Source organism: Limulus polyphemus, unplaced genomic scaffold (assembly GCF_000517525.1).
Source record: "Limulus polyphemus unplaced genomic scaffold, Limulus_polyphemus-2.1.2 Scaffold5211, whole genome shotgun sequence".
In the NCBI taxonomy this organism is placed as follows: Eukaryota; Metazoa; Arthropoda; class Merostomata; order Xiphosura; family Limulidae; genus Limulus; species Limulus polyphemus.
In genome coordinates, this window is record NW_013670821.1 from 18820 (window position 1) to 33522 (window position 14703).

The 14703-nt window shown below is 35.8% G+C and overlaps 1 protein-coding gene across 1 annotated transcript in view; it reads right to left on the bottom strand.

Annotated features, from left to right (window-relative positions):
- Positions 1 to 14398, bottom strand: part of LOC106472276 (cadherin-86C-like) — a gene marked incomplete at its 3' end in the record, with an annotated part of 32797 nt that extends 18399 nt beyond the window's left edge. The window contains exons 1-8 of the mRNA XM_022400874.1: positions 14128 to 14398; positions 12531 to 12599; positions 11338 to 11486; positions 7074 to 7118; positions 5974 to 6066; positions 5048 to 5131; positions 3106 to 3231; positions 1123 to 1263 (exon numbers count right to left, since the gene is read on the bottom strand). Of these exons, the coding sequence (XP_022256582.1) occupies positions 1123 to 1263; positions 3106 to 3231; positions 5048 to 5131; positions 5974 to 6066; positions 7074 to 7118; positions 11338 to 11486; positions 12531 to 12599; positions 14128 to 14398 (978 nt within the window). The remainder of the gene's footprint in view (positions 1 to 1122; positions 1264 to 3105; positions 3232 to 5047; positions 5132 to 5973; positions 6067 to 7073; positions 7119 to 11337; positions 11487 to 12530; positions 12600 to 14127) is intronic.
- Between the last annotated feature and the right edge of the window lie 305 nt (positions 14399 to 14703).

A 14703-nucleotide genomic window follows, 5' to 3' on the forward strand; every position in this document is an offset into this window, starting at 1 on the left:
TTGGGGACATTAGTAGATTTGTGATAAAAGATAAAAAACTTGCGTGAGTTTGTAGGATTTATTTTTTGTTACTTGTGTTTCAGAATTGTCGTGTAAAACTACACAAAGGGGTGTCTTCGATTACCTGTCCTAATTCTGAACTAATAGGTTTTGAGGAAAGCCAGTTATTAAACAATATTCACTACCAACCCTTAAGACACTCTTGTCAGACCAAATAATGGAATTTGATCGTCACTCTGATAGAGCCCCCAAAGTCACAAAGCGCGATCTTTCGCGTTGGGTCGCGAATCGGAAACCCTTGGATTTGCAATCCGAGTACGATAACCACTAGTCCAATCTTGGCCTATTTTAAGTTGAAGTAAGTATTAATTATATAGAGTGATGTGAGCTTAAAATGAAATAACTTTACCTTCTTGGGCTAGCAGACCTCCGATCTGAGATAGAAACTGACTTGTGAACTCTGTTGGACTTCAGATTAAGAAAATGTGTAAGAACAACTTACTGGAGAGAATGTAACTTACCGGAAACGGAGAGAGTGTAAAAGAACAACTTACTGGAGAGAATGTAACTTACCGGAGAGAGAGTGTTAAAACAACTTACACGGGAGAATGTAACTTACCGGAGAGAGAGTGTAAAAAAAAAAACTTACTGGAGAGAATGTAGCTTACCGGAGAGAGAGTGTAAAAACAACTTACTGGGGAGAATGTAGCTTACCGGAGAGAGAGTGTAAAAACAACTTACTGGGGAGAATGTAGCTTACCGGAGAGAGAGTGTAAAAACAACTTACTGTAGAGAATGTAACTTACCGGAAAGAGTGTGTAAAAACAACTTACTGAAGAGAATGTAACTTACTGGAGCGATAGTGTGTAATAACAACGTAATTAACAGAATGTAATAACAAGTTATCACACAGAGATTGTGTATGTGTGAAACAACTTACCGAACTTATTTTAAAAAACTTACTCGATATAAAAACAACTTACCGAACAGATTGTAAAAACAAGTTACTGGATATAAAGAGTGGGTGTAAACACAAGTAACCAAATAGAGTGTAAAGCATATTCTCGAATAGAATGTAAAATCTTACTGTATGGAGAGAGAGAGTGTGTGAAAACAACTTACCGGTCGTAGGCTTTCCGATAATTTGACCAAAGATGGAAGATCCATGAAGACCGGGGGAGTATCCTGGACGTCTTCAACCGTTACTACAATGTCAACCACGGCTATGTTTCTGGTATCCACTGTCTCATTAGTCCAAGCATTCTGGTAAAGAAGTCAGTTGTTACTATAATATTAGAACTGTGCAGTTCTAGTTGGAACTGAAAGTGAACTATGTATATATAGTAAACTTCAATCATTATAGTACTCGAGGAAATATGATTTTTGTGTATGCAAAGTTTTTTTTTTTTATATACAATATATATATGTACATAACTTCTAACAAATATAGGCCACAAAGTAGTGTCGCACTAATAAGGAAAATATATCAACTGAAGGTTTTTGTCAAGAGCAGGTTGCAGAAGGAAACTGTTGACTAAGATCAGAAAGAGACAGTTCGAGTTTCCAAGACACATTATGAGGAAAGAAAGAATAGGAAGTCTGGTCGAACTGGAAAAATTGAAGGAATGGGATACCGTAGAAGACAGAGGTTGGCTTATGTCAAGAGTCTAAATGGATGAATGTATCGATATTGGAAATTATTTAAGCCTCAAGAAGAAGAGATCTGTGGAAGACCATGGTCACCAACGTCCTGTTTGGATATGGTACATAGAGGAAGAGATCTGTGGAAGACCATGGTCACCAACGTCCTGTTTGGATATGGTACATAGAGGGGGAGATATGTAGAAGACCATGGTCACCAACGTCCTGTTTGGATATGGTACATAGAGGAAGAGATCTGTGGAAGACCATGGTCACCATCATCCTGTTTGAATATGGTACATAGAGGGAGAGATCTGTGGAAGACCATGGTCACCATCATCCTGTTTGGATATGGTATGTAGAGGGAGAGAGATATATGTGGAAGACCATGGTCACCAATGTCCTGTTTGGATATGGGACATATGTATATATAGAGAGATATATGTGGAAGACCATGGTCACCAATGTCCTGTTTGGATATGGGACATATGTATATATAGAGAGAGATCTGTGGAAGACCATGGTCACCATCATCCTGTTTGGATATGGGACATAGAGAGAGAGAGAGATCTGTGGAAGATAATGGACACCAACGTCCTGTTTAGATATGGGACACAGAGAGAGAGAGAGATAAGTGTTGTGTTACGCTTCCTGTGCTTAACGTGTTAATATTAACATCTCCACTGTATTTTTTATAAAGAAATAAACTAAAACGTTTAAAATGAGAGATTCAAGAATTCTTTATATTTCCCATTTTACACATTTTATAAGTATGCGTTCGTACCTAAAGCTGTCTTTGGACTTATTACCCATTGTGCTAGTCGTGTTTCACAAATTCAACGTTTTTGGTTTTTGCTGTCGATATAGCATCTTTCGGAATTTATAATGTCTATTATCAACGAATGAGTCACAGATTTATTTGGAACTAAAAGTTGATGATTTATTGTACAGTATAAATAGTTTATCTATACCCCTAAAGAAGTTCCTAAGTTGAACAGCACAACTTCCAGAAGCTCTTCTCCTTCCTGGCTATAATTATCTAAGCTAGATATTCTATCTTAAATGAATAGTGAATCGAATCTAAACCAATATTTGACAAAAGTCCAAATGTACGTTCACCTATAACTACCGAATCGCTAGACCGATTGTCACCAATACTGACATGTACCCTAAGGACCCTTGTGGAGTGACATGGGGGAGAGTGCAGCGTTCTGATCTAAGTCACTCCTATTAGGGGTTGAAGGGGGTTCGTCAGCCACTTAGGCTTAAACAATGATAATAACTTAATAGTTTACTCACTCAGTCGACTGAGGAGGCCACAACTTCTTAATACTTTTATACGTCATCCAAACTAATTATTAGTAAATACTACTAGAATATTTATCAGTTGGGAGAAATTGTTAAAAATGGAATAGATTGTAATAATACTTGGACATTCACTCCGAGTGTTTTTACTACACTTACTAAAGCTAGTATCTGTAGTCGATACATATTTCGTCGTTCATAATCCACCGTTTGAATGACATTTATTTCAGCTTTACTTGTTCCTCGAGGACCAAATACATATTTAATGGAGAACTTTTCTGAACCCTAGAAAAAAAATAGATGTTAGTTTTGAAACTTGGTTTTTCCAAATTTCGTATATATATTGTTTTGTGTTAAGTAATTCTAATCGAAATTATCACAATGACTACACGGTAAATAAGAACAAAAACACAATCCATGCTGTAAGAAGTAATTGCTACCGTAACCTAAGAGTTAGAAATCAACTATCTTTTCAGAAAACCAATATATTTTTTATTTGAGCTAAACTTGATGAAAAAATAATTTACCTAGTATTTTAAAATTATCTTTTAATCAGGGGTGCCACGTATAAGAGACTAGGGAAGACTTAACCTCTCCAAATAAACTGTGTCTCATAGGGTATTATTTTCACCAAAAAACAAACATTATACAGTGTATGTATAAAAAGAGAGAATAACAGAGAGACAGCGAGATCGAAACAGGGTTTATGTGAGTTTATTTATTAAGGAACGCGAACCAATTCTTCCCAACTATGCAACCCCACCCCTCTCCTCACACATACGTGGAACAAAATAGTCTACCAAGTCTCACCTGTTGCCTTTATTTTTAATTCATATGAAATAAATTTGGAGAAAAAAAAATCTGTAAATGTGAGTAAGAGCCTGACCCTGAGAGTTGAGTAGACAGCTTAGAAACGTGTAGCTTCAATTCACTAGAAATACTCAAACAATCAATGTTTTCAGTACACAAGTAGAAACCTTTATTCTAAGACCGATCAACGGCCTTAAAACAGACACTCTACATGTTCCGACGTCTAATCACGTCATCCTCATGACGAAACAATTACTGTCTGTTTTAAGGCTATTGACCCGAATTTAGAGTAAAGGTTTTTAACTGTGCACTAAAAACGTTGATCGTTTGAGATTGTTAATTATATTTACACAAGTACCTTGAATTTTAACCTTTTAATAACACTTCAGGTTATTCTGGTTATGTATATAGATTGAACATATATCACTGATTTGATGAAATCAGAGAAAACAAATGAATCACACAGTGGTATTCTATGTCAAAATTACAGAAACCATGTGTACCGATGAGACCTATTGTATCTAACACAGAAACACGCGTTTATAAATTAATTATTTTCTTAAAAAAGTTGTTATTTCCATTTATTTCAGTTGCTCTAATACTGGCAACTATTAAACGATTCCTTTCAAAAATGTCAAACTTCTCTTGAGATAGTTTCAAAGGGTAAAATCGACCAACTTCTGTACCGAACAAACTTCTATGAAAACAAAATATTTCACAAAATTACTGTTTAAACTCAGTGTAATAAAATTTTTCTCGTTCATATTTACAAAGGAAAGCTTTATTCGAATACTGCTATGACACTGGATCTGTCCTGCCCATATCAATGTTACATCATAATTTAAATGTATTAAAGTATTAAGGTAGCAACTGATATAACATGTATATATATGTATATGTCAAATTATTTCCTATTTTAGATGAATAATATGAAAGCTATACATTATAATTTTAGAATATTAAACATCGTTTTAAGTTCTTGGAGAATAAAATGAACAACATTAACACGCAGTACTCAGGCTTTTTAAAGCTCAACCAGCTCTTCCTCGAAGACTTGTTTCCTTTAGAAAGTCAACCGATGGATCAGCGGCAAATGTACGAACTTACAACGCTAAATCCGGAGTTCGATTCCCGCGGTGGACAAACATTGAAACACTTGTGCTAATAATACACACATTTTTATATAGAAGAAAGAAAAGACAAACAGGGAAGAACCAAAGTATTAACTCTGTTCGTATGAAGTGAAATAAAACACAGTAGCTCATGATTAAAGAACGTTCCAATAACTCACCCTAAGTTCAAACTGCACTGGCAGATTACTGTTTTCTTTTTCTCTGGCTAACACATATCCCACGGTGGTGTTCTGAGCTGTATTCTTTGTGGAAAAAAACCAAGTAAACCATAATTAGACTGTATAAAAACACATCTTCTAAACGTCATAAACGTGAGAGACTATAACAAAATGCCCCCTAGTGGCTTAGCGTTAAGTTTGAAAGCTCATAACGCTCAAAACCAGGTTTTGATACCCACGGTGGACACAGCACAGATAGCCGATTGTGTAGCTTTGCGCTTAACAACAAATAAACTATTGTAAAAAGTGTGCTAGTAGCTATAATTTATAGCAATAGGAGAGACTTGTTAATTTTTTAACATACCGATAAAGTTTGTTTCAAAGTTTTCACGCAAAGCACCACACAGCGCTGTTTGCGCTCAGCGTAATCTAACTTTTAACTGGTAGACTAGACAAAAAGCATATAATCAATAACACTTACGGCCAGCTATCGGAATGCTTTTGTCAGGCAGAATAGTTGGACTTGACCGTCACCCTTATAACGCAACAAAACCATAAATTGAAAAGCGCGATTTTGCTGAAACTGGCCACGAACCGCGCACCCTCGGATTCACGGTCCAAGCACGCTAACTATAGGTTAGGCTTAACTCTGCCAATAAAGATTGTAAGCTGTAGAATAAAACCTATTCGACTTATTTTATCATAATACACAAGTCTCTCTGATATCAAAAGTTCGAATACTTTAATGTATTAAGAATTCAATAAATTTTCTTTAAATTATTTATCATATTTTAATATTCTTTTGTAGAACTGGTTGCTCTGAAACAAAACATAAATTAATATTTGTATCTCTGAATATTAGGTGAAGAATGCTGCAGCCTTAGGATTATTTAAACTAGAAATCCTGGAATAAAAACTAAACTAACCTCAGGCAGTTGTATGACAGGCTCGTAATCCAGAAACGGCGAAGAAAGTCTTGTAACATCTGTAATAATAATAGTCGATTCATCCTCGGTTGTCTGGGAAACAAACAAAAAACATAAACTTTGTATTATACTAGCTTACAGGGTTTAGATATAACAGTCTACGTTTAAAGCTTACGCGGCAGCTTCAACCAAAAGGTATGAAATATAATTTATAAGTGATATTAATCCCTCAGATCAAACTATTTGTAATTGTATAACACAAGTAAACTCTAAAGTTACGGTTTTAAATTATCACCTAAAATTAGTTTTTTTTTTTTTGATAGCCCTTTTTCTGGCACTATTTAAAACCCAGTTTATGAGTGCTGATATTCAACGAAACTCCTCCTGAGGGCAGGTGAGTGGGGAACTTGAGGCAGACAAAAAATTAAGTTTGAAATGCTATCTTCACACACACATCTAATTTCAAATTCGTAATCAGTGCCGGATTTAGGCATAAGATAAACAAACTACAGCTCAGGGCCTCACAATCCGCAGGGGCCTCACAAAATTTCAATTTTTTTTTTTTTTTGCCTTTAAAATGCATTTATTTTAAAATAATTTGTATATTTCACTTTAAATACCTTGCTATTAAATAATTAAAAGGTATATATATGTCTTTAATTGTTTTATGGCGACCCAAGGTCCTGTTTTGGTACGTACCCTTGTGAGACCTTCTGGTGTAACTTTTTAACAAGGGGCTTTCAAGTTTTATATAGCTTAGGGCCTCGCCAGGTCTAAATCCGGCACTGTCCGTAATGGACGAACCAGAATGAATGCGGAAGAAACTTCTGCAGTCTAGTATAACTTTTATCCCTAATATTAGGCCCAGGGCGTCATTTGGGAGGTCGGCAGTTTCTGTGAGATATTTCAGGTCAAGGCAGATCAACACATATTCTCAAATTACGCCATAGTATTGCATACCCAGCTGAAATGAGCGTCTGGCCTACACGAGGTCGCTTTTGTGAAATGACGTTCCTAATTAGGCCTACAAGCAATTGTAAAACATCACTAGTTGTTATACTACATAATGTGCGGAAACACAATAACAAACTTCCACTTACCTGAACGCCATCTGTGACGAATACCGTAAATTTATACTCATTTTCCTGAAAAAAAACAAAAACAACTACACATTTGAGACAATGAAAATAAATAACATGTTAAAGTCATTATTTCAAGTCATGTAAATTTAACTTTTTATTTGTTATGATGTAAAGTTAAGCTTTCGTTAGATTAAATCTATTTGTAATGTATATTTTACCCAATATTATAATCACTAAAATCCTCCGTGTCAAAAAAAAAAAGTAAAACGTGCAAGTTTATGAAATCTCAAGTTTACAAGACTGATTTAATAACTGATTATCCTGCTACAAATTTATTTGTGTTTTAATATATTTGACTCATGTTTATTCGTGGGCTTTTCACTACATTCGTTAGAGCAAAAGCTGGCTACACACACAAATGCGCGCGCACACAAATATGACAACAATTCAGGGTTCATCGCTAGTAAATATCCAATGTAAGCAAAAAAAAATCAAATAAATATCCTTTGCAAAATATGAAAACATTAATTTTTGTTTGGGTCTTTTTTAGCGCAAAACTACACAATGAGCCATCTACGCAGAGTCCATAGCGAGGAATCGAACCCCGAATTTTAACATTGTAAGTCTGGAAACTTCCCGCTGACCCACCGAGGGCGGGTTGAAAACGATGCATGGTAAATAACTTTCACGGCATTCAATGAATACATAATATTAACAAAACTATTGACAAAACGCCCACAACTATCAATGGGCCCATACCCATTGAAGTTGCATCTGAATCCCATGGTGCACTTTTATGTAGGGTATATATAGATTAGCAGCTGCCATAGATAGCCAGTTGGAGTAGAAAGGCCAGTGCTAGTGTATGAATGTTCCGACGTGTTCGTGTATTTAAAGCCAATCTACTGTGGTTTACTGAAAAAAAAGACCACTAGATGCGCTAATGTGAAATATCGATACAGCTGCGCGAAATTAGGCATTCCACGGCCAGTTCAAACGTTGAAATGTATAATAAGACAAAAAGGCTTATATGGCATAAAATTAATCGCACAAATCGTTAATGAGACCTAAAAACTGAAATCCACAGATGGGCTGCAACCCATCAGCCACCCATCACAGCCGTGAATATAAGTGGTTAGTTCTCGTGGTGCCTTGAGGGTCGAAAGTGTGGGGACATAAATAATAAATGAAATACGTGACGGATATTTCGTTTTTAAAGGAAACTTTCCTAAACTGGGGTGTTCAGGGATATTATTATCCCCCTTCGCCTTGCTCGCGTAAAGGTAGAGTTTTGATAAGGTCGTGGGTTAAAAATAATTTTAGAGATAGTTGTTATTTAATGGCAGAGAAATCTGGCAGATGTTTAGTGGATCGTGAGGCAGAGAGGAGATCAAGGCTGGTGACGACGGTGATGATGACGACGTTTATGAGAAGAAGAAAGGCGACAGCGTTCGACAAAGTATATCTCAATCAACGCCCTGTTAACAGGGTCACCTAAGAGTGCCGGGATATGTGTTGTGGGGGGGGGGGGGACGGGAGATCCCCGAGAAAACCCACTTTCACAGAACAGGCACCAATCTTGTGCCCAAAGCTGGAAATTAAACAACATAAATGGGTTAGAAGAAATTTGGGGTGTTTTTAAGTTTCTTTCATGGTTAAGTATTCATTGTATGGGGACATTGTGTTGTTTGATGCGCTTGTCATCCTGTGAAAGGCGGCAGTTAGGGGGGGGGTTCTTTTTTCTGCTTAGTTATAACATTTGAATGCTAGGGGTGTTAGTCTTTCTTTTATTGTTTGTATATTGCATGATTTGTGTAAGTAACTCGTTGGGGTAAATTTTGGTAATCTTAAGGCTAGTTTAAGAACTCTGTTCTGTTGAAGTTGTAACTTGTTATTAATTCTGCTCGACATATTGAAGGTGACTTGGCACCCGTACTCTATTAGGGGCGTATGTAAGCTGAGTATATTTTTATTATTGTTTGTGTTTAGCAACCTTTGTTTCTTCTTGCAATTAACCTTAAATGTGTAATACGTTTGCTGATGGGTTTGTGTATGTGCTTGAAATGTTCAGCCCATGTAAGACAACTGTCTGGAAACGTCGTTGTGGGGCATAATTTTATTTCGGTATCGTTTAATTTTGAGTTTTATTTTTTTAACGTTTTTGAAATGTTTGTTATGGCTAATTCGAAATATAATTGCTGTCATTTTAAGTGAGTTAAGAGATACCATCCAATTGCTGCACCAATTAATTATAGCATTGAGGGGTTTTTGTATTCTACTAGCTGCTATTAGGGGGTTTCACGAAGTGCTCCAAACAGCAATATCATCGGCATACTGTGAGAAGTATGTGTGTGTTAGGTTCGTAAAGCGGGTGTTATTAACAAAAATAATATAAAGGAGTGGTGAGAGGACGGAGCCTTCAGGGACTCCTTCTGTAATGTTAGATGATTTTGAGATGGCGTTGTTAACTTTAAGGGGGGTTGTGCGATAACAAAGGAAATTAGATGTCCATTTGAGGATTGTGTTATTTACTTTAATATTATGTCAGATAGAGTCAAAGGCTTTCTTTACGTCTAGAAATACGTCTAGAATAGCTTGGTTGTTATTAAATGCTTTGGGAATGGATTCGGTTAATCTGGTTAGGTGGATGTTTGGTATCAGGTTGTTGTTTTCTCAATATAGGAGAAGTCTGTTTGACATTATGCGTTCAAGTAGCTTGTCGAATCAGTTTAGAAGACTGATTGATCTGAAGTTATCAGGATTGGAATTGTTGCTGTTTGATTTGGGGATGACTGTGACGATAGATTTTGAAAGAAATGATAGGTTCATAATGTTAAGTAGGTGTATTAAAAGCTTGTTCGATGCGTTTTTAAGTATTGTATTACGAATACCGTCATGGCTGGGAGATGAGTTGTTTTTTTTTAGTGATCTAATGTTTATTTTAAGTTCGCCAGCAAAGATTTTTCTAATTTAAAAAAGTCATGACTGCTGGGTGATGATTGTGTTCCGATGGTTGCGCGAAATATCGGGGTAAGTAATTCGGGTCGGGAGGTTATATGGTTGTCAACTTTTTGTTTGAATTGTTGATTGAACTGAGGTGAATCGATGTTAGAAAAGGAATTTTGGTAGTGGTTACCTAACAAATAATTTGTTGTTGCTTTTCTCGGATGTTAAAGATTAAAAATTTTTCAGAATTCTTTTAGTTGGTTTTGAGAGTTCTCGAGTAAGTTGCAAAATTTTAGCCAATTTTCATTGCTCAGGACAGCTATTTTTCTTTTAATTAAAGCCTGTATTCTGTTTATATGTGGTTTAAGAGATGTATCTCGTGTTGCTTCTTCTTCTTTGGCATCTTCTTTCTAGAATTAGGTTGTGTAATTCTGTGTTGAGTTTCCAGTGTTGTAGTGTGTTACTGTGAGGGTTGTCATTTTAGTTGCTTGGGTGCATTTGTGGGCTTTCTTTTTACGTAACTGTCTAAGTCACTTTTGCAAGTTATCGTGGTGATAGGGTTGGGTATGAGAGTGTCTAGTAAAGTGTTGAAGTTGTTCCAGATGGTATTCGAGAATGGTGACAGCAATGCAGAAACCATTATAAGGAATGATAAATAAGTTATCATGGTGATAGGGTTGGGTATGAGAGTGTCTAGTAAAGTGTTGAAGTTGTTCCAGATGGTATTCGAGAGTGGTGACAGCAATGCAGAAACCATTATAAGGAATGATAAATCCTGCTATTTGTTGTTTGCTTTCGAATGATGGGTCTCTGTTTGACTCAGTATGCGGGTGCACGCAGCTGCAAAATGTATGCACTTGCCAATTGTAATTATTTCCCAGGAAAATCGGGACTTTTGTTCTATACGTCGGGGGGGGGGGGGTAGGGTGTTTCTAAGAAATAGGGACTGTTGGGAAGTTTGGATATACCCGGTGCCCCTTCCGAAGTAAAGAGTGTAGGAAAAACATTCATTCTCGCAGATATTATGTAAATAAAAAGAAAATGTGATCATGCACACTTGAATATATATATATTGTAATTAGGCATCGTAGCTGAATGAATATAGAAGAAAAACTCTTGAAACTGTAGCGAGAGTACGGAGAAAGATATCATCTGGAATGGAGAGTATAGGGGGAAAATATAACGTGTTGGCTCATAAGAAAACATACATATTAACCTAGAATTGTTTACATATTTTAATCTCCTAAATCATTTCATTAAAAAAAAAGCAACTTCATATTATAGCGGAGATCTGACTTAACGATGAAGGTTTTTACAGTAAATAGTATAATATTACCGTTGGTCTTTTACGTAGAATGACGTCGGCTTCAGTAAAACTAGCCGCTTGCACGTCCAAGAGATCGCTTGCCCCTGTTCCCCGAATACCAAAGGTCAACACATCAGGAATGTCAAAATCGTGACCTTTCAGACGATATATTATGGTTCCTGGAATAGGAAACACAGTGTTTCGATGACAGTTATCAAATGTTTATTGTATAATAACATTAAACTGAAGTGATAAATACTTAATTTTGATTCTTCAAACAAACATTTGTACAAAGATTATTTATGACAATAAATAAATGTAAAGACAAAGCAAAATAATTAGTTTTCACTAACAATATTCTAATTATAATTAACTGAGATAAATTAAACCAAATTTTTCCAGGTTTATTAAAGAGGGTGCTATTGGTATGCAACACAAATTAACAAAATGCAGATTATAAAAGCTTTATTAAATAGTTAAAATTGGCCTGCTGAAACTAACTTAGCTTACACTTTGTGTTAAGAAGTATTTGAAGAGGTTATAGGTGGTGTTTACTAAAACAAATAACGTTGATATGTTGAAACTAACTTACCTATTGTGTTAAGAAGTATTTGAAGAGGTTGTAGGTGGTGTTTACTAAAACAGATAACGTTGATATGTTGAAACTAACTTAGCTTACACTTTATGTTAAGAAGTATTTGAAGAGATTGTAGATGATGTTTACTAAAATAGATAACGTTGATCTGTTGAAACTAACTTAGCTTACACTTTGTGTTAAGAAGTATTTGAAGAGATTGTAGGTGGTGTTTACTAAAACAAATAACGTTGATATGTTGAAACTAACCTACTGTGTTAAGAGGTATTTGAAGAGGTTGTAGGTGGTGTTTACTAAAATAGATAACGTTGATCTGTTGAAACTAACTTAGCTTACACTTTGTGTTAAGAAGTATTTGAAGAGGTTGTAGGTGGTGTTTACTAAAATAGATAACGTTGATATGTTGAAACTAACTTAGCTTACACTTTGTGTTAAGAAGCATTTGAAGAGATTGTAGGTGTTGTTTACTAAAACAGATAACGTTGATATGTTGAAACTATATATCCTGGAAACACAGCTCTCAGCTTAGATTATATGAATTAATCAGGCTAATTTCTTCCTAAAATAGGAAGATAATACCAGTTATAAAATATTTCAAAAGAGTGAACGACCTGTCTGATAAGCTTACCTGCTTTGGTTTCCCTGGGTAGTTTCAAAACACGCATGTTGTGGGACACTTCAATATTTGGAGCGTTTCCTGACGAAAGACAGTTTAGTCATGATTTGATTTTCTAATATTAGATTCTTGAAATATCTAAAAGTACGTACTGGCTGGAAAATTAAATGAAAAGATAACGAATTGAAAGCTATAAACAAATTGATTCATTTAATTAGAACTGCACGCATATATATATGTAGCAGTTCAATTTCGACGATTTAATTTAAGTGCCAGAGACCGTTAAACACGTATATGGTCGACATATCTATAGTTTTCAGCTTTAATCGTAACACCATTTATTTTGTATGATCTTCGTGATATGCTTAGAGATTAGCCTAATCACGATAAGCGACCGTTCAGTACTTAATAAGTGTGTTATGTAGATTGCACATGACGAGCGTTCAAAAATTACCATTAATTGCTTTTCCGCTTATTTTAACGTAATTCAAACTAGAAAATCTGGGGGAAATTGTTATAGCAAAGCAAACGAAAAGTAAAAAAAAATAATAATAATAAAATAATAATAAATGGATGAATGTAGTAAAACAAGAGGTAATCCTCAATAGCCGGGACTCTTGAAATTCTTTCAGGCAGGATTAGAGTAAATTAATCTATGATAACTTATTAGCCTCGGCATAGCAGCTTATGGAATGGCTCTGAGTTTTTTAAATACAAACTTTTAGCTCATAGCTCCGACATCTCTTCCCCGATTTGAGATCTGATTAGAGTTTTGGACTCAGAAGGTCAAATCTCAGAGCCCTTCTATGAGCGGCTGTGCCGCGGCTAACTTGTAATAAGTAACAAATAAACAACAACAACAACAAAGAGTCCTGTAAGAGAGCTAGTTTCTTCCGGGATGGGAAACATTTACTAAGAGTTAAGTTATTTTATGTAAACGTTCCCTACTAAAGAAATAGAATACGGTATCTTATATCGTAATAAGCCATCTGGTGGCTCAGTGGTAAATATTAGGATTTATAAAACTAAAAATCGAGTTTCGATACCAGCGATGCCACGTCTCAGATAGCCCATTGTTTAGCTTTGCACTTAACAACAAACAACACACCGTAATAAGCAAAGATGGGCGCAAAACACGTTCACTATGCTTGGTGATGAAAATATTTAATTATTTATATTTAAGGTAAGCCTTAACTACTTCTATAAGATGGATTAAGCATGAGTAACGAACTAGAAGATTTTTCAAGGGCTAGTTAAATAATGTATAATTTAATGTCAGTCGTGTAAAAGCGAACAGGGGCAGCCTCACAAACCGTTGGTTTACTTATTAAAAACGAGCAGCAACTAACAAACAATACTGAATATTACAATAAGAGGCGATATTTAATTGTTAATGTTTACATATATGAAGAGTATTCTTGCATTGTTAGCTTAGTATATGGGCTTACTAATAACCTAATTATCCTCAGATGGCTGGCCCTAGTGTGATATTATTGGGATTACGGCCGAAAACAGTGTTAATAGCGAGGGTACCCAAATTATGCTTTTCTTACATTTTAATCATTGCAAGTTTAAGTTTCCTTGTGTATGTATGTATGTCACTATGTACTTGTAGTCAGTTTGTTATACAGAGGCTGAATACTACTGTATGCTATATTAAGACAATTTTGGAACTTCACCACGTCATTACATTTCATATCGACACGTCCGGTCATGTCTATCTGGCGACCATGCATCTTGTCAACAGCGCTGCAGCGTGTAGTTTCCTTTGCAAAAAGCTCCGTCGTAAGGCTGTTATTTCCAAAACACAACAACCCTCCTCCATGCTTGCTTTTCATAAGCCTTCTAGTGTAGGAGAACGACGGTTCACCAGCATCCATTTCAACAGTCCGATTGCTCAGAAATCCATAAGCAACTTGACTGATATGTTTTTGTATGGAACAGCAGGAATGTTGGTCTTATTCTCCAGCTGGATGAGATAGACAATAGTCGAACGGAAAATATAACTGGAAGCCTTATCTTGCCGAGCTCATAGACTGTTGTCCCCGTTTCCAGGCAGATGTTTTTCTTAATTATGTTGCGTACTGTTGCCTGGGGCACGTAGATGGCTTTTGCCAAAGATCTTTGTGTTTGTGGATTCTCCCCTGTTACAAGACGCCACACTTTACTCAGCATGGTTGAGTTA